General features: G+C 42.4%; 1 protein-coding gene across 7 annotated transcripts in view; it reads left to right on the top strand.

Annotated features, from left to right (window-relative positions):
• The window catches only part of PPP3CB (protein phosphatase 3 catalytic subunit beta), a 136315-nt gene that overhangs the window by 39226 nt on the left and 79006 nt on the right, over positions 1-18083 (top strand). For all 7 annotated transcript variants that reach the window (XM_073596505.1, XM_073596501.1, XM_073596502.1 and 4 more), the window contains exons 2-3: positions 2950-3150; positions 15837-15961. In XM_073596505.1, coding sequence (XP_073452606.1) covers positions 2950-3150; positions 15837-15961 — 326 coding nt within the window. The remainder of the gene's footprint in view (positions 1-2949; positions 3151-15836; positions 15962-18083) is intronic.

The following is an 18083-nucleotide window of genomic DNA, read 5'->3' as shown; positions in this document are numbered from 1 at the left end:
TCTGATCAGCTCTATGGTCAGCTGGCTGAATCACCGGCTGCATTCTCAGGTTCCCTGTTGAGACAGGAGAGCCAGAGAAAAACACGGAAGACAGTGGGGGGGGGGGGGGCATTCCCTCCCACTGCTTGTAAAAGCAGTCTAGAGGCTAATTAGCCACTAGGATTGCTTTTACATGAAAGCTGACCGCTGGCTGAAAAGAATGATACCAAGATGATACCTAAACCTGCAGGCATCATTCTGGTATAACCACTCAAAGTCGTGAATGGCGTACCTGAAGACAAAAAAATGGTTAACAATAAAACACAGTAAATGGTAAAGTATAAAAAATTGCATACCTAAAAAGCAAACATGATAAAACATAACAACAATAAAACATTGCAGAATAGAATACAATAAAAAATAGCAGAATAGAGAGAGAGAGAACAATAAAACGACAACTATTTTTTATTATATTATAATATATATATATATATATATATATATATATATATATATATATATATATATATATATATCACTTTTTTTTGTAACTAACTTTTATAACTGTAACCGGTTCCAGGTTCGGGTCTCTCAAAATGCGATGGCATCTTGGGAGACCCTGTGAAAGTGTGCCTAGTCTGTGCAATGCTGTACCCTACGCTAATACTCAACTAGTGTATGGTAGCATTCAAAACGTTCACCAATGCAAAGACCAGGATTATCAGGACAGGAGGGACAATAATAGCGGGTGTCACGCCTATATCCGCGCTTGCTGCAGACACAACATCTTTTTTGGGGGGGTTCGCTGGGTAGGGGTACTCGGGAGGACATAAAGAAAATGCCTCTCATGCAGCCGACTGCATTTGGTTGGGGATGTGAATGGGGGAAGTACGGGCGCTGCAGAAGTGGTGGGTTCCCAATTAGGATTGGCGAATGCAGCAGGAAGGGCACTATGGGCACGACGGGCCTGTGTTTGTCTTCTTGGTGGCAGCGGGACAATACTTGTGCTTGCCACCTCACCAGCTTGAACTGCATTTATGGGACTCGCCACGTCACCAAGTGTTACTGCAGTGCTGGTTGACTACGACCGGGGTGTACTAGGCCGCTGGTGCTTGCCAGTTCACCAAAACGCTGCCAAAAAATCTGTTAGCGATTGCAGGGATCAGGCCTGACTCTGCGAATGCTGCAGTTATGTGTTTAGTGTTTTGTAAGTGACAGTGATCGATCGATACTGCACTTGGCTGGGCTGGGCGGAGGGGCAAAACGCAGGTGCTAGCAGGTATCTGGGCTGATCCCCCTAACACTGCGTTTTTGGGAACCCTAAACTGCTGGGGATGCTAGTATAGATCTGATCGGATCAGATATTGATCCGTTCAGATACTATACCACTAAGGGAGGCGTATGCTGCGTGCGTGGGTGTTAGCGGTACTGGCGCTAACCTGACGCTGCTTGGGGCTGGTGCTTGCCAGTTCACCAAAACGCTACCAAAAAAACTTAGCGATCGCAGGGATCGGGCCTGATCGATCGATACTGCACTTGGGTGGGCTGGGCTGGGCCGGGCGGAGGGGCAAAACGCAGGTGCTAGCAGGTATCTGGGCTGATTCCGCTAACACTTGCGTTTTTGGGAACCCTAAGCTGCTGGGGACGCTAGTATAGATCTGATCGGATCAGATATTGATCCGTTCAGATACTATACCACTAAGGGAGGTGTACGGTGCGTGCGTGGGTGTTAGCGGTACTGGCGCTAATCTGACGCTGCCTGGGGCGACACATATCACAGTCGGGCGATCAGGGGGTTATATGGTGATCAGTGGTGAAAGGGTTAACTAGGGGGCAATCAAGGGGTTAAAACATTTATTAGATAGTATATGGGGGTCCCTGACGCTATAAAACGCTGACGGCGAACCTAAATATTTATGTCCCACCAGCGACACTAATACAGCGATCAGAAAAATGATCGTTTAGCGACACTGGCGACAGGGGGTCATCAAGGGGTTAAAACTTTAGGGGGGGTTGGGGGGGTATCCTAGACCTAAAGGGGGCTAATACTAAAGGGGGTGTTTTGTGTGCCTGGCATGTTCTACTGTGAGGTGTAGTGTTTGTGCACTCACATTGATGTCTTCTCTCCTCGGGGCGGGAACGGAAAATACCGAACCGAGGAGAGATGACATCATTTCCTTTGCTGCTGTTTAGCATACAGCAGCAAAAGAATGTTCTGATTGGCCGGCGGCGATCGCGAGGGGGGGGCCACGAACGGATGGCCTCCCCCTCACCTCCGATCGCCGGAGGACAAAAGAGGACTGCCTTGGGCACCGGGGGGGGGGGGGGGCGATCGGACCCCCCACCCGCGGGAGGCAGATCACGTGTATGTACGTGATTCTGCCTGCCCGTGCCGCCTTGCCAACGTACATCGGCGTGAGGCGGTCCTCAAGTGGTTAATAAGGCTTTTATGTTATAGGTGTGGATTATTTCTGCACTTTACTAGTAATGTGTTTATTATCCACTTATCACATTATTTACAACGATTTGAGATATCTTATGGCTATGGGCTTGGTCACAAGGTTGGCTTGGTGAGGGAGGGTATGCGTCTCAGTAATTACCAATCTGAGCTGTATCCTCAGCCTTACTTAGACACACTCTAACACATACTCACTTTTCAGGTTTTCTTTACTTATTTACCTCTTATACCTTTTAGTTATCTGATACATTTTTTACACGCCCACTTTTGCTTATCACACTCTCATGTGGGGGTACGCACACTTTTACTCTGGTTTATAAGGTAGTTTTAGCCCAATATTCTACATTAGCTTTAACTCCTTAATAACCATCTAGTGTTCCATAGGGTAGCTCCAATCCATTTTTTATATCTACTCTTGCAAGTTCCTTTGGGAACCTAATAGGGGGGCTGCAACCCATATTATCCTAAGCGCAGAATTTATCATATACTAATTACATTTTATTTATTTGTAGCTGTTCCTTTTCCCCCAACTCATCGGTTAACGTCAGAAGAGGTATTTGACACTGATGGCAAACCTAGAGTGGATGTTTTAAAGAACCACTTAATAAAAGAAGGTCGGGTAGATGAAGAAATTGCACTAAGGATCATCAATGAGGGTGCTGCCATTTTACGAGGAGAGAAGACTATGATAGAAGTAGAAGCACCCATTACAGGTAAGCGATAACCTTTAAAATGCATTGTTTTCTCAGAAAAGTAGGGCTGTTCAATTTGAGCCCTTCCACAAGCTTCCCTGCTCTATTCCTCATCTATCAATGAAGATCCTGGGCTTATGAACAAAATGGTTAAGTTGAAGATCCGGTAGGCCTTAAGCCGGAAGCTGTAGCAAACTGCACTTGATGAAGTTGCTTGGTGTCTCCATTCTCCATTTTATTTATGTGAGCTGCCTAGAGCAGCTGTTAGATGTTGATAGTGTCCAGTTTGCCCTGTGGTGTAACTGAATGTTTTGAACTGTAATCGGCCAAACATTATTTCTTTATCATACATCAAGGGACACAAAGCCATAGTAATTACTATATGGGTTATATAGGCCACCTTTAGGTGATGGACACTAGCACACCCTAGACAGGAAGTTTACTTCCCTATATAACCCCTCCCATTACAGGGAGTACCTCAGTTTTTTTCGCCAGTGTCTTAGGTGTTGGTCACGAGTAAAGATGTGCTATGCTAAAGCTCCGTTGGGGTAATCCTTGCTGGGGAAAGCTATGCAGCCAGATCCATTCAAAGTGCCACTAAGGCCAAGTTGAATGGTACCTGGGCCTCGTGGCGGAAGAAACGAGGTTTAGCCCGTAACATTTCTCTTTGAGAGCTGGACCCTGGGATCCAGTGCTTTGTTTTTTTTTTCAGCCATAAAGCTTCCTAGCAGGGTGCTGTTAGGCGTCCAAGGGAGTGGAACCCTGATTAAAAAGGGACCCCGGTCCTTGAAGGCTTTTTAACGGAGCCTGCCATGAGGGGTGAAGATTGGGTCTGTTTGGTTTACCACTGAACCCTGCGGCAGGATAAGGTAAGTGGAGATTCCTAAGGAATTTTTAAGTTCTTATGGGTTTTCTCCTTGTAAGTAAATGTTGTCATGCCTAAAGTCACCACCGGGGGGGCTGTGAAGTGCACATACCTTGTTCATGCTTCCAGATCGTTCTGTGTCAGCAGAAGCTGCAGGCTTCCTCCAGTCCCCAGCCTAGTAAGATATTGGAGGGGGGTTTTTCTTTCAAAAACACCCCCCACCTGGGCAGGAGTTTTCTCTCCCCTCTCCGGGAGGCAGAGGGTGTCCGGAACGATTGGCGGTGTGCTGCTCCGCTCCCTCTTCCACCGCCTTAGCACGGCGGTTCTCCTTCTCCCACCCCCACTGCCAATCCGGTCGGATCGGAGGCCCGCTCGCGCGGGAAAACAGTCTCTTTTGAAAAAGTGGGGGGGGGGCCGAGGTGGGAAGACGGAGAGGCGAGTGGCTTAAGCGCAGCATTGACGTGCCTCAGCGTCCACAAAGCAGGGATGTGTAGGCTATAAGAGCACCATTTGCAGGCTGCATTTTAGCTGACGGAAGGACACAGAGCAAAACGGGGACATGTGAGTGTGGTGACACAGGCATTCCCAAGGCACGTTTACGTAGCATCAGGATGAGAATTAATAGCAGCGGCAGTTGCTGGACTATTTGCTCAGCAGTGGGTGCATTTTTTCTGGCAGTACCTCTGCGTTTGTGCATTGGGACTATGATTGGCAGAAGGGGAGGTGGGAACACCCCAAAAAAGGGCCCAAAGGTGTTTCCCTCAGGCTCTAAAGACCCTTGTCTTGCCTCTGCAACACCATCCTCCCCTGAAAGACCTGGGGAGGCTGGTCAGAGTGAGCCATAGGGTCTGTCAAGTATTGCAACTGTTTTCAACATTTCAGTCCCTGTCTACAGTGGGGACGGAAAGTATTCAGACCCCCTTAAATTTTTCACTCTTTGTTATATTGCAGCCATTTGCTAAAATCGTTTAAGTTCATTTTTTCCTCATTAACCCTTTCATGACTAAGCCTATTTTTGAAATTTGGTGTTTACAAGTTAAAATCCGTATTTTTTGGTAGAAAATTACTTAGAGTTCCCAAACATTATATATATTTTTTTAGCAGAGAATCTAGGGAATAAAATGGCGATTGTTGCAATATTTTTTATCACACGGTATTTGTGCAGCGGTGTTTTAAACGCAAATTTTTGGAAAAGGGACACTTTCATGAATTTTAAAAAATCCAAACAGTAAAGTTACCCCAATTTTTTTGTATAATGTGAAAGATGATGTTACGCCGAGTAAATAGATACCAAACATGTCACCCTTTATAATTGCACGCACTCGTGGAATGGCGACAAACTACGGTACCTATGAATTTCCATAGGCGACGCTTGAAAAATTGTTTACGGTTACCAGGTTTGAGTTACAGAGGAGGTCTAGGGCTAGAATTATTGCTCTCGCTCTGACAATCGCAGCGATACCTCACATGTGTGATTTGAACACCGTTTACATATGCGGGCGCGACTTCCGTATGCGTTTTCTTCGCTGCGCAAGCTCGCGGGGACAGGGGTACTTTTAAAAAAAAATTTTTTTTTTTTTTATTTCTTTTTTTACTTTATAAATTGTGTTTTAAAAAAAAAATTTTTTTAACTTTTATTGCTGTCACAAGGAATGTAAACATCCCTTGTGACAGTAATAGGTGGTGACAGGTACTCTTTATGGAGGGATCTTGGGTCTAAAAGACCCCCGATCCCTCCTCTGCACTTCAAAGTATTCAGATCGCCGAAAACGGCGATTCTGAATACTGTGTATTTTTTTTAAATTCGGCGCCGTCACGGGGTTGTTGTGAAGCCACTCCATTATTTTACTGAAGGTTTACCTTCCAACAAAACAATGACCCTAAGCACACAGCTAAAATAATGGAGTGGCTTCACAACAACCCCGTGACTGTTCCTGAATGGGCCAGCCAGAGCCCTGACTTAAACCCAATTGAGCATCTCTGGAGAGACCTAAAAATGGCTGTCCACCAACATTTACCATCCAACCTGACAGAACTGGAGAGGATCTGCAAGGAGGAATGGCAGAGGATCCCCAAATCCAGGTGTGAAAAACTTGTTGCATCTTTCCCAAAAAGACTCATGGCTGTATTAGATCACAAGGGTGCTTCTACTAAATACTGAGCAAAGGGTCTGAATACTTAGGACCATGTGATATTTCAGTTTTTCTTTTTTAATAAATCTGCAAAAATGTCAACAATTCTGTGTTTTTCTGTCAATATGGGGTGCTGTGTGTACATTAATGAGGAAAAAATGAACTTAAATGATTTTAGCAAATGGCTGCAATATAACAAAGAGTGAAAAATTTAAGGGGGTCTGAATACTTTCCGTCCCCACTGTATAGTACTGAGGAAGTTTTCTCCTCAGCCTTGGTGGGATTGGAAGAAAGGTTAATGGCTTTAATCGCATCTTCCCAGGGTGGGAGAAAACGCGATAGTTCCCCTTCTATCACCCAGGACCTTCAAACAGAGGAACAGTGGGCAGGAGAGGATGAATTCCCCTCGGGATTACGAAGAGGCTCATGACTCCTCTTCCGAGGGATCAGGTTTAGAAGAACCTACTTCAGCTTCACAGTCTGAGAGATTTCTGGTGCAATCTCTTACTGGAATGGTCCGCTCCACATTTAAGCTACCCTTAACTGAGTCGGCTGAAAAGGCTCACGTCATGCCTTTTCTGTCCGTTCATTGCTAGAACAGCTTATGTATTCTGAGTGGGATAACCCAGATAAGCATTTTTTTTCCTCCTAAAAAATTCTCAACACTATCCTATGGAGGAAAAATTTACTTAAAGGTGTATTATACCAGCAGTTGACGCTGCTATATCCTCTGTGAATAAAAGTTTGACTTGTCCTGTTGACAACGCGCAAATGCTTAGAGATCCAACCGATAAAAAGTTGGAATTCCTGTTAAAGAACGTTTTTTTCTTTAGCAGTTTCAGTGGTTCAACCTGCAGTGGCGGCAATTGGTGTATGTCAGTCCTTGAGGGACCAGTTGAGACAGGTGCTTAAGGTTATCCCTGATCAGCAGACCCAGGATTTAGCCGAGCTGCCAAGGACTTTGTGTTTTGCGATTGACGCTATGAGAGATACTATTCTTCAAGCCTCACGACTTACGCTTGGGCTGGTGCATATGTGTAGAATCTTGTGGTTGAAAAGTTGATCAGCCGAAGCGCCATGCAAAAAACACCTGGCTGGTTTTCCTTTCTGCGGTGAACAGCTGTTTTGGGATGATTTGAACAAATACATCCAGAAGATTTCAAGTGGGAAAAGTACCCTTTTGCCAGTTAAGAAAATGAGTAAACTTCCTTCATTTAAACGGGCTCCTTCTCCAGGGCCAGGGGCATCAGCCTACAGGCAGTCGCGACGGTCTCCACTGTCAGGATCACGAGGTAAACCTCAGGGTCAACCCCATGGACAAAATAAGTCCTGGGGAAGGAAACCTACAAGACAGAATACTAAAGCATCTTTATGAAGGAGCGCCCTCGCTCGCTCGAGTGGGGGGGAAGACTTCTGCAGTTCTCAAAGGTCTGGCAAGAAGAGTTTCGGGACAGATAGGTGGTCTCCACAATAGCTCTAGGTTACAAACTAGAGTTCCGAGAGTTCCCGTCTCCTCTTTTTCTCCGATCAAACATCCCCAAAGATTTAGAGAAAAAGAAGTCTCTTTCAAGCATTAGACGGACTTGTCTCAAAAAGTGATCATGGTGGTCCCCATGGAAGAGCAGGGGTTGGGGTTTTCTTTTCAATTTTCTTTATTAAAGGTTTTGCAAATTATACAAAATGGCATGAACAATCAGTCAGCAATCATATTTTCTGTCAAATGACACAAAAGTGTTGTACAGAACACGAAGAAAAAAGGGAAATAAATAAATAAATAAAAAGGGGGGGGGGTTAACAGGTGAGTATTAGTACGCTCTGTAAACATAAGGACACTAATGTTGACCTATCCTTGAAGGGTCTAGAATAACATATCATACAAGTTCCATATATCATTAGTGTTTATCAAAATGAAAAATAAAAATAGAACTAAAAAAATACAAAAGATAAAGAAGATAAATTTTCCCCGTAAGCGGAGTACTCTTAACTTCTTGGTAATATTAAATCAAGTTTTAGTACCTTTAGTATTTCTCAATATCAGGGCCCTTGGCGCCAAAGGAGGTTAGGCCTTTAAAATTAGTTTACCTTGTTCCTCCATCGGAGCCAAGGAAAGAGAGGCTCCATAGCTCTCCACTTGTATAGGGGTTGGGGTTTTATTCAAACCTTTTAACTGTGCCAAAACCAAATGGAGATGTCGGACCCATTCTAGATCTCAAAGATCTAAACCGATTCCTGAATATCTGCTCTTTTCGCATGGTATCAATCCGATCAGTTGTCTCCATCCTACATTTAGAACTTCTGGCGTCAATCAACATCAAGGATGCATAACTGCATGTGCCTATTTTCCCCGCTCACCAGAAATATCTACGTTTCGAGGTAGAAAATCTCCATTTCCAGTTTGTAGCCTTGCCTTTCGGTCTAGCTATGGCATCTCGGGTGTTTACAAAACTTCTGGCCCTTCCTCTGGCCAAATTAAGGACTCAAGGTATAACAATTATAGCATACCTAGATGACGTGCTCTTGATAGACCAGTCGGTAGCCTGCTTAGACCAAAGCATGGCCACCACAGTCAACTACCTGGAATACCTAGGGTCCTCAACCTAGAGAAATCTTCTTTAAAACCAGTAAGAAGACTAGAGTACTTGGGTCTGGTCATAGATACAACCCAGAAAATGGTGTTTTTACTCCAGGCAAAGATCAGCACCATAAGGGAGCTGGTTGAGGTGGTCAGGGTGAAGAAGGATCCTTCTATTCGCCTTTGTATGAGGTTGTTGGGAAAGATGGTGGCTTCGTTCTAAGCTGTTTCCTATGCTCAGTTTCATTCGAGACTGCTGCAAAACAGTATCCTGTCTCCTTGGAACAAAAAAGTCCAAGCTCTAGATTTTCCAATGCGTTTGTCGGCAAAGGTGTGCCAAGCCTCAGTTGGTGGAGGATATCCAAAAATCTGCAGAAAGGGAAATCCCTCATACCAGTTACCTGGAAGGTGGTAAGAACAGATGCCAGTCTTTCAGGCTGGGGAGCAGCCCTGGAAGAAGCGACTGTCCAAGGGAAATGTTCCAGGACCGAAAGGACCTTGCCCATCAACATTCTAGAAATTCGGGTAGCGCGCTTAGCCCTAAGTGCCTGAACATTCAGGTTGCGGAATTGTCAGAATCCAATCCAACAATGCCACAGCAGTGGCTTATATTAATCACCAAGGGGGCACCAGAAGTCATGCAGCCCAGGGGTAGGTAAACCATATCCTAGCCTGAGCAGAAAAGCATGTGCCGTGCATTTCGGCAATCTTCATTCAAGGGATAGAGAATTGGCAGGCGGACTACTTGAGTCGCCAGCAGTTGTTCCGAGGGGAATGGTCCCTTCACCCCGACATCTTCCTGGTTATATGCCAAAGATGGGGGGGTCCTGAATGTAGATCTATTTGCATCCAGTTTCTACCAGAAAGTCGACAACTTTGTCTCAAGAACAAGGGATCCGCTCGCATGCGGAACGGATGCCTTAGTGACCCTGTGAGATCGGTTTTCACTGATTTTATGCATTCCCTCCTATTCTGATGCTACCTCGTCTTCTTCGCAGGATCAAGCAGGAAAGAAAGTCGGTGGTTCTTGTGGCCCAGAAGATCTTGGTATGCAGAGATCGTAAGGATGGCCAGTAGGGGACCCATGGACCCTACCACCACGTTCAGACCTGCTCTCGCAGGGACCAGTATTGCGTCCTACCTTACAAACAGTAAATTTAATGGTTTGGCTATTGAGACCCACATTATAAAGAATCGTGGGCTTTCAGGGTCAGTGATATCTACCTTGATTAATGCGAGGAAGCCAGCTTCCAGAGTCATTTATTATGGAGTGTAGAGGGCATATATTTCCTGGTGTGAATCCAGGGGTTGGCATCCTAGAAAGTATGTTATAGGTAGAATCCTTGCCTTTCTGCAAATAGGATTAGACATGAAGCTGGCCTTGAGTACCATCAAAGGCCAGGTCTCGGCCTTATCGGTATTGTTCCAGTGACCACTTGCTTCGCATTCCCTGGTCCGGAGTTTTATACAGGGGGTAACACGGCTTAATCTGCCGGTTAGGTCTCCCTTGGGACCTGAATTTAGTTTTGTTGGCATTACAAAAAACAGCCTTTTCAGCCGATATGGCATACTCCCTTGTTCCTTTTGACAAGGAAGTTTGTTTTTTAATTATTAATTATTATTATTTAATTATTCATTAAGGATAAGGTGGTATTGCGTCCTCATCCTAGCTTTCTGCCGAAGGTGGTGTCAAGTTTTCATCTAAACCAGAATATTGTTCTACCTTCATTTTTTTTCCGGAACCCTGTTCTGTGGAAGAAAAGTTGATACATTCTCTTGATGTAGTGAGAGCAGTCAAAGTCTATTTGAAGGCGGCTGCTCAGATTCGAAAAACGGATGTTTTTTTTGTGCTGCCTGAAGGTCCTAGAAAAGGGCAGGCAGCGTTGAAATCTACTATTTCTAAGTGGATTCAGCAAGTAATTGTTCAAGCTTATGATTTGAAGAGGAAGGTTCCACCTTTTCAAATCAAAGCACACTCCACCAGGGTTGTTAGTGCTTCGTGGGCAGTGCATCGCCAAGCCTCCATGGCTCAAATCTGCAAGGCCGCAACTTGGTCTTCAATCCATACATTCACCATATTCTACCAGGTGGATGTAAAAAGGCATGAGGATATCGCCTTTGGGTGTAGTGTGCTGCAGGCAGCAGTATAACTCCTCTAGTCTCATGTTGCCCTAATTCTGTTGTGTCTCCCTCCCCTTAGTTGGCATTGCTATGGGACATCCCACATAGTGATTACTATGGCTCTGTGTCCCATGATGTACGATAAAGAAAATAGGATTTTTATAACGGCTTACCTGTAAAATCCTTTTCTTGGAGTACATCACAGGACACAGAGGTCCCTCCCCTCTTTGGATACGCGTATATTGCTTTGCTACAAAAAATGAGGTACTCCCTGTAATGGGAGGGGTTATATAGGGAGTAAACTTCCTGTCTAGGGTGTGCCAGTGTCCATCACCTAAAGGTGGCCTATATAACCCATATAGTTATTACTATGGCTCTGTGTCCTGTGATGTGCCCCGTGATGTACAGGTAAGCTGTTATAAAAATTCAATTTTTTCTTACCTCAACCTCAGGATTCCATCTAAGCGCATATATTTGAAACTGACTTGTACTCAGGTTTAACATACAGCAATGTTAATACACAGTAATAAAAATGTGTGGAATATTTTCCTCTACTGGAGAAAATACTGCTCTGAGTTCTGTTCAGTACTGATCACTAGAGCTGCACGATTCTGGATACAATGAGAATCAAGATTTTTTTTTTGCTTGGAATAAAGATCAAAATTCTTTGCATAACATCAACTTTGACATTATACCAAAAAATTGGGTTAACTTTACTGTTTTGTTTTTATTTTTTTGTTCATTGGAGTGTATTTTTTCCCAAAAAATTGTATTTGAAAGACCGCCATGCAAATACAGTTTGACATAAAATATTGGAATGACTGCCATTTTATCTCTAGGGTCTAAAAAAAATATATAATGTTTGGGGGTTCTAAGTAATTTTCTAGCAAAAAAATACTGATTTTAACCACTTGCTTACTTGGCACCCAGGGCAATTTTCAGCTTTTTAGTGCTGTCATTCTTGGAATGACAATTGCACGATCATACTACAGTGTACCCAAATTTAAATCTTTATCATTTTGCATTTTGTTCCCCAAATAGCTTTCTTTTGGTGGTGTTTAATCACTGCTGTTTTTTTTTTTTTTTGCTAAAAAAAACAAAAAAGAACAAAAGACCGAAACCTTTGAAAAAAAACCCCAAAGTTTTATAGTTTGTTATAAAATTTTGCAAATGGGTAATTTTTCTCCTTCGTTGATGTGCGCTGATGAGGCTGCACTGACGGGGGGGGTTACCTGGTTTTTAAAGGCACTTGTTACATGAATCGGGGAAAGATCGCGAGACCACGATTTTTTTAAAGATTAATCATGCAGCTCTACTGTTCACCTAACCAAAACCTTAGGCATTTTGGCACGATCTATTTTTTTCCCTTCCCAGTAAGTTTTGTTAACATCACTAAAAATGTGTTTTTTTTTTTTTTTTTTTTTTTTTATAGCCACCAAATCTTATTACTGCTTTTTGGAAATGCTGCAAAGTTAAATCATCTAAGGATTTCTTAAAGTGGTTGTAAAGCTACTTTGTCTTAATCCTAGAATCCCCTGTGTTAGATTAAGTTAGTGGTTCTCAACTCCTGTCCTCAGGACCCATTAACAGTCCAGGTTTGCAAGATAACTGAAATCATAACTGATAACTGAAAACATCACAGGTGATCTAATTTGCTGCTCGGTGATTGCAGTATTCTTGTCTGCATCTCCCCAAGGTAATACTTAAAATCTGGCCTGTTAGTGGCCAGGAGTTGAGAACAACTGGATTAAGTCATGTGCCCCAGTGTGTGTGCTTTATAAAAAAATATTATACTTTATACCTTATTTCAGAGCGCCTCTCGGCGCGTATGTGACTGCCCGCCGCTCTCCTCCCCTGATCTGAGAACTACAGCAGGAGGGTGTGAGAATCCCCCCGCTGACGTCAGCTGGAAGGAGAGGAGGGTGAGCGTCGAGTGGCACACTGAAATCTGAAATAAGTTATGAAGCTACATATTTTTTGTAAAGCACATACACTGGGACGCATTACTTAATCTAACACTGGGGATTCTAGGAATAAGGCAAAGTTATATTAGCAGTAGGAGGGCAGGGGCGGGGAGCAGATTGGCACTGGGACTAGCTGACAGGCAGGGAGGGGGAGAGAGGAGGGACAGCGGGCTGACGGAGGTATGTAAACTGACCACAGTATCATGGATTGGCAGCCATGATAAACATGGTCAGTTTACAGAAGGGTAGGGCAGCACCAGGCCGGATCAACCAGGTATTTTAGATGATAGAAAGGGATAAATTGATGTGCTGTTATTAATGCTTTAAATTATTTTTTTAGGGTTACAACCACTTTAAGTCTCTTAGCATCCTGTTGGGGGATTCGTGACCTGCAATAGCCATTAGGATGGATCTTGCTTGCCTCTATTTTAGTTTTTTATCTTATGTTATAGGGATACAACTGGAGGGGTTGGAATACTTTAATGTGTGCCTAATTGGTAAAACAGTCAATATTGGTTCTTGGTCTGCATTACAGGTTAAATGCTAACCTTGTATAGCTCATTTGAACAAAAGTACAGTTTTTGTATTTGCTGGCCGGTATGCGTGCAGCAGTAGTATGTTTACTTGGTGTAGCTTCTGATGATGTCCACTGCATATACAGTACCTCCTTGTCCACATTTGGAAGTTTGGGCCATCTGTTTATCTGGCTGGACCCTACTGGTTTCATTCATTGTGAATGCCCTGTCCTCTTTTGTTAGGGGGGTTGCTAGTATTCATTACTGTGTTTTCTAGCCCAATATAGAGATGTCTTTCCCTCTTCTAGTTGGAGACTAAACCTGGCCATACACCAGAAGATTTTAGAATAAACATTTGTACAAATATTCATATGAAAAATCTCAGAACATTTGATGACCTGACAATTGTTATATGAAAGTACTTCAAAATTTAGTTTGCTTTTAAAGTGGTATCAAACCCAAAGCCAAAAATTTTATATATTGCAGCTTATCAATCACCAGATATAGTGGCTGCATTCGTTTTTTCTTTTTAGGCTTTTTGTGTCCCCTCTGTTTTCACCTGGTGATCTGGCCAGTAACACACCACCTGTATTAGTGCCCCCACTCTGGATGGAGGAGCAACAGACAGGACAGCAGCGATTTAAGTCTGGGGGGAGGGTAGTGTTAGATGCACTAGCAGATTTAAATATACTGTACTGTTAGCTAATTTCATCTAATCCGTGAACTACAGCTAAATGTCTCAGCATTGATATGGGGAAATGCACAGTAAAAGTAAAAAAAGCATATTTGCCAATGCTAAGAGCTCCCACAAGAGAGCATTGTATACTTAACATCTTAGTTCAGCCTTTAATTTAGTTTTACCAAGTAAAGGAACAAATGGGTAACACAACAGTTGCATAGGTTATACACGGAAAGATCAAGAACCTATCGTTCCTATACAGTATTCTTCAATAAGGCCATTACTTTACTGTTGAATATAACCAGCCACTTCAGAATACAAATATATTGGTGTGCTATTGAAACACATGGGTTTTATAGAAAATAAAAATTGGGGTGGGGGTATCACTTGACATCATTGATAACGTCACCTAGACCAAGTTTTATACCCGTGTTATTTTGGGTCATTGAAGTATTGTCAACATAACATAAATAATAGAAATTAGAAAACGGGAAAAAAAAAAGAGGGGAAAAGCAGAAAGAGGGTGAAAAAGGTTGGGAATAGGGGTGAAGAATCCCTCACCATACCCACCATGATCATAGTATGGTAAGTGTTTTATGGTGAGTGTTTTTCAAAACTCTAGGAAATGTTAAATCACTGTCCAAGCGAAAGTATGTTGATGTAATTTATCCTATTCTATTCTGCTGCAATTAGATGTTTGGGGTACAGCATGGAATCCAATTTTGCAACCCACAAATCTTGCCTTTATGGAAGAGTGGCAAGAAGAAATTGTTGAAAGAAAGCCTTAAGAAGTCCAGTTTGCAAGAAGCCACATGGGGGACACAGCAATCATGTGGAAGAAGATGCTCTGGTCAGATGAGACCAAAATTTTACTTTTTGGCCTAAAAGCAAAACGCTATGTGTGTCGGAAAACTAACGCCCTGAATGCAGTATCATGTTGTGGGGATGCTTTTTTTCAGCATTGACAGGGAAGCTGGTCAGAGTTTATGGGAAGATGGATGAAGCCAAATACAGGGCAAGCTTAGAAGAAAACCTGTTAAAGTCTGCAAAAGACTTGAGATTGGGGCGGAGGTTCATCTTTCAGCAAGACAATGACTCTAAACATACAGCCAGAGCTACAATGGAATGGTTTAGATAAAAGCATATCCATGTGTTAGAATGGCCCAGTCAAAGTCCAGACCTAAATCCAATTGAGAATCTGTGGCAAGACTTGAAAATTAATGTTCACAGACACTCTCAATCCAATCTGACAGAGCTTGAGCTATTTTGCATAGAAGAATAGGCAAAAAAATCACTTGAGATGTGCAAAGCTGGTAGAGACATCCCCAAAAAGACTTGCAGCTGTAATTGCAGCGAAAGGTGGTTCTACAAAGTATTGGCTCGGGTGGGTTGAATACAAATAGATGCCACACTTTTCACATATTTGTAAAAAGTGTTGAAAACCACTTATTTTCCTTCCACTTTTACAGAACACAACTACAGTGTGTGCCACTTTGTGTTGGTCTATCACATAAAATCCCAATAAAATACATTTACGTTTTTGGTTGTAACATGACAAAATGTGGAAAATTTCAAGGGGTATGAATGAATATTTTTTCAAGGCACTGTATGTGACCAAGAATTTAAGCATATTTAGTCAACTGGTCTCTGTTAAAGGGGATAATCGGAGTTGAGATCAGCTGATCCCTTCAGCAGATGTCACATGTCTGAATATTTTAGCTTTTGGAAATATGAAGCTGCATTTTCGTCTGCTTTTAGGAATCAGGAAAAATATTTTTTTTTCTTTTGCTTATTAGTTCTCTGCCTAGGTTGTATCCTAATAATTAAACTCACTTTATTTTTATTCTTTTCCCCTCCAGTTTGCGGCGATATTCATGGCCAGTTCTTTGACCTGATGAAGTTATTTGAAGTGGGGGGATCGCCAGCTAACACAAGATACCTCTTTTTGGGGGACTATGTAGACAGAGGTTATTTTAGCATAGAGGTAAATTGCCGTTGTATGTGAAGAAAATGAATTTATTGCTATTTTTTACCTTTTGTGTGCTACTGGCTCATTAAAGTGACCTTAAACAGTATCCTTGTTCTCCAAAAATAATGTATACACATCAACTACTTATTGGCCCTGTAATTTATATTTCATAACATTTTTCCTTACTGTGTTTTCCTGTCTCCTTGCAACATCCCCTGTGAGTTCTCAAACTTCTCATTTTCTACCTCACTTCCCTCTGTTTGGAACAAGTTTTGAAGCCTTATAGCAGACATTGAGATTTCACTGCTCTATATGCACACTATGAATCCCATAGTCAATCTTGGTAGGTGAGGTTGAAAAAAGAGACACGTCCATCAAGTCCAACGTATGTGTGTGATTTTTTTTTTTTTTATTTCCATAATCTTTATTGTTTTCTTTTTCCACATTATACAAAAATTTTAAAAAACAAGCATACCAGTTTTGCTTATATCTACTATACATTCATTAATAAACACATATTACTATCGCAGAAAAGGTATACTCTACTTATTTTCTCCTTTTGTACTTTCCCCGCCCTCCTCCCGCCCTATCCCCCCTTCCCTCCCCCCCCCTAAGCATATCTCACTATTTCTTACTTAATTTAGCTACCACAAGGCTACTTCTCTTATGTTTCCCTCACATTGGGTATCCTAGTTCTTCTAGCCAAGGATTCCATAATCTTTTAAATTCTTTCAGGTTCTTTCTCTTCGTGTACACTACTTTTTCCTTCCACATTGTTTCTACTACCGTTTTAACCCAATCTTCCTTCGTGGGGGGGGATCTTGCCTGCCATCTTAAAGCTATCAACTTCCTTGCTTGGTATAGGCATCTTCTTACTATTTTAATTTTAAAATTTCCTCTACTTATATTTCCCTCTACCCCCAAGATGCAAAGTTTTGGCTCTATTTTAAGTTCTAAAACGAGGATCTTATTTAACATTTCCACCACTTCATTCCAATAGCGGAATAGCTTTGGGCATTTCCATAACATGTGAATTAGATCCCCCGATTCCTGACATCTAGGGCATTTGTCATCTTTCCTCCCTCCAAACCTGAATAACCTTTTAGGGGTATAGTATGTCCTATGTAGTAGCATTAATTGTGAAACTTTCTGAGCTGGTGAGACTGAAACCTGGTGACCTCCCACCAATATCTCTTTCCATTGTTCATCTGATATTAGTCCCAGATCTTCTTCCCATTTAGTTCTACATTTCAATTTTCCCGGAGTTTCTATAATACTTTTACATATATCTGGGTATATTTCGGCTATAGACCCCCCATGTCCACCCTGCGTATCTAATTTTTGAAATATAATAGACCTGTTCCAAACTGGCCCTTGTTCTCCGAACTGACTGCTCAAGGCATGTTTGATTTGTTGGTAACTAAAATATGAGTGGTTTGGAATACCAAATTCCTCCTTGAGTGATTCAAATGTTTTTAGAGTATTTTGATTGTATAACTGGGATAATTTATTTATCCCTCTCATTTCCCATGATTTTATTTTCCCAATTTCTTTTAATTCCTCTAAGTTCTTGTTATTCCACAGTGGGGTACATTTCATCAGACCTCCCATTCCCTTCATGGCCTTGATAGTGTTCCATACTTTTTTCATCAACTTTATCGTTGGGGGTTTATACAAAAAGGAGTTCGCCTCGAGTACTTCCGTCACTGTCCCATGGGGTGCTCCCATAATCATCAGTTCTCTCCTATTGTGGCCGTTAGGACCGGAGCTTCTCACCAGATATGTGTGTGATTTTACTTCAGTATTACATTATATATCCCTGAATGTTGTGGTCATTCAGGTGCTTATCTAATAGTTTTTTTGAAACTATCGACGCTCCCGCTGAGACCACCACCTCTGGAAGGGAATTCTACATCCTTGCCCCTCTTAGGCTTAATGTACACGGGACGTTTTTACAACCTCTCCTGAACGATTTAACTTGACAGATAGTCACCCACGTTTAAAACATCTGGTTTGCAGTGTTTAGCCGCATTTAGAAACATTTGACGCTTGAAATGACTCTAAATTCAGCGTCTGAACTAATTTTTTTGCTTTCCAAAAAAGACCTCTAAACTCAACTGCCTAGACTATAAATTAC

This window comes from Aquarana catesbeiana, linkage group LG08 (assembly GCF_042186555.1).
Source record: "Aquarana catesbeiana isolate 2022-GZ linkage group LG08, ASM4218655v1, whole genome shotgun sequence".
Taxonomy (NCBI): domain Eukaryota; kingdom Metazoa; phylum Chordata; class Amphibia; order Anura; family Ranidae; genus Aquarana; species Aquarana catesbeiana.
Note: the sequence above shows the minus strand (reverse complement) of the source record. Positions and strands in the feature narration are given on the sequence as shown.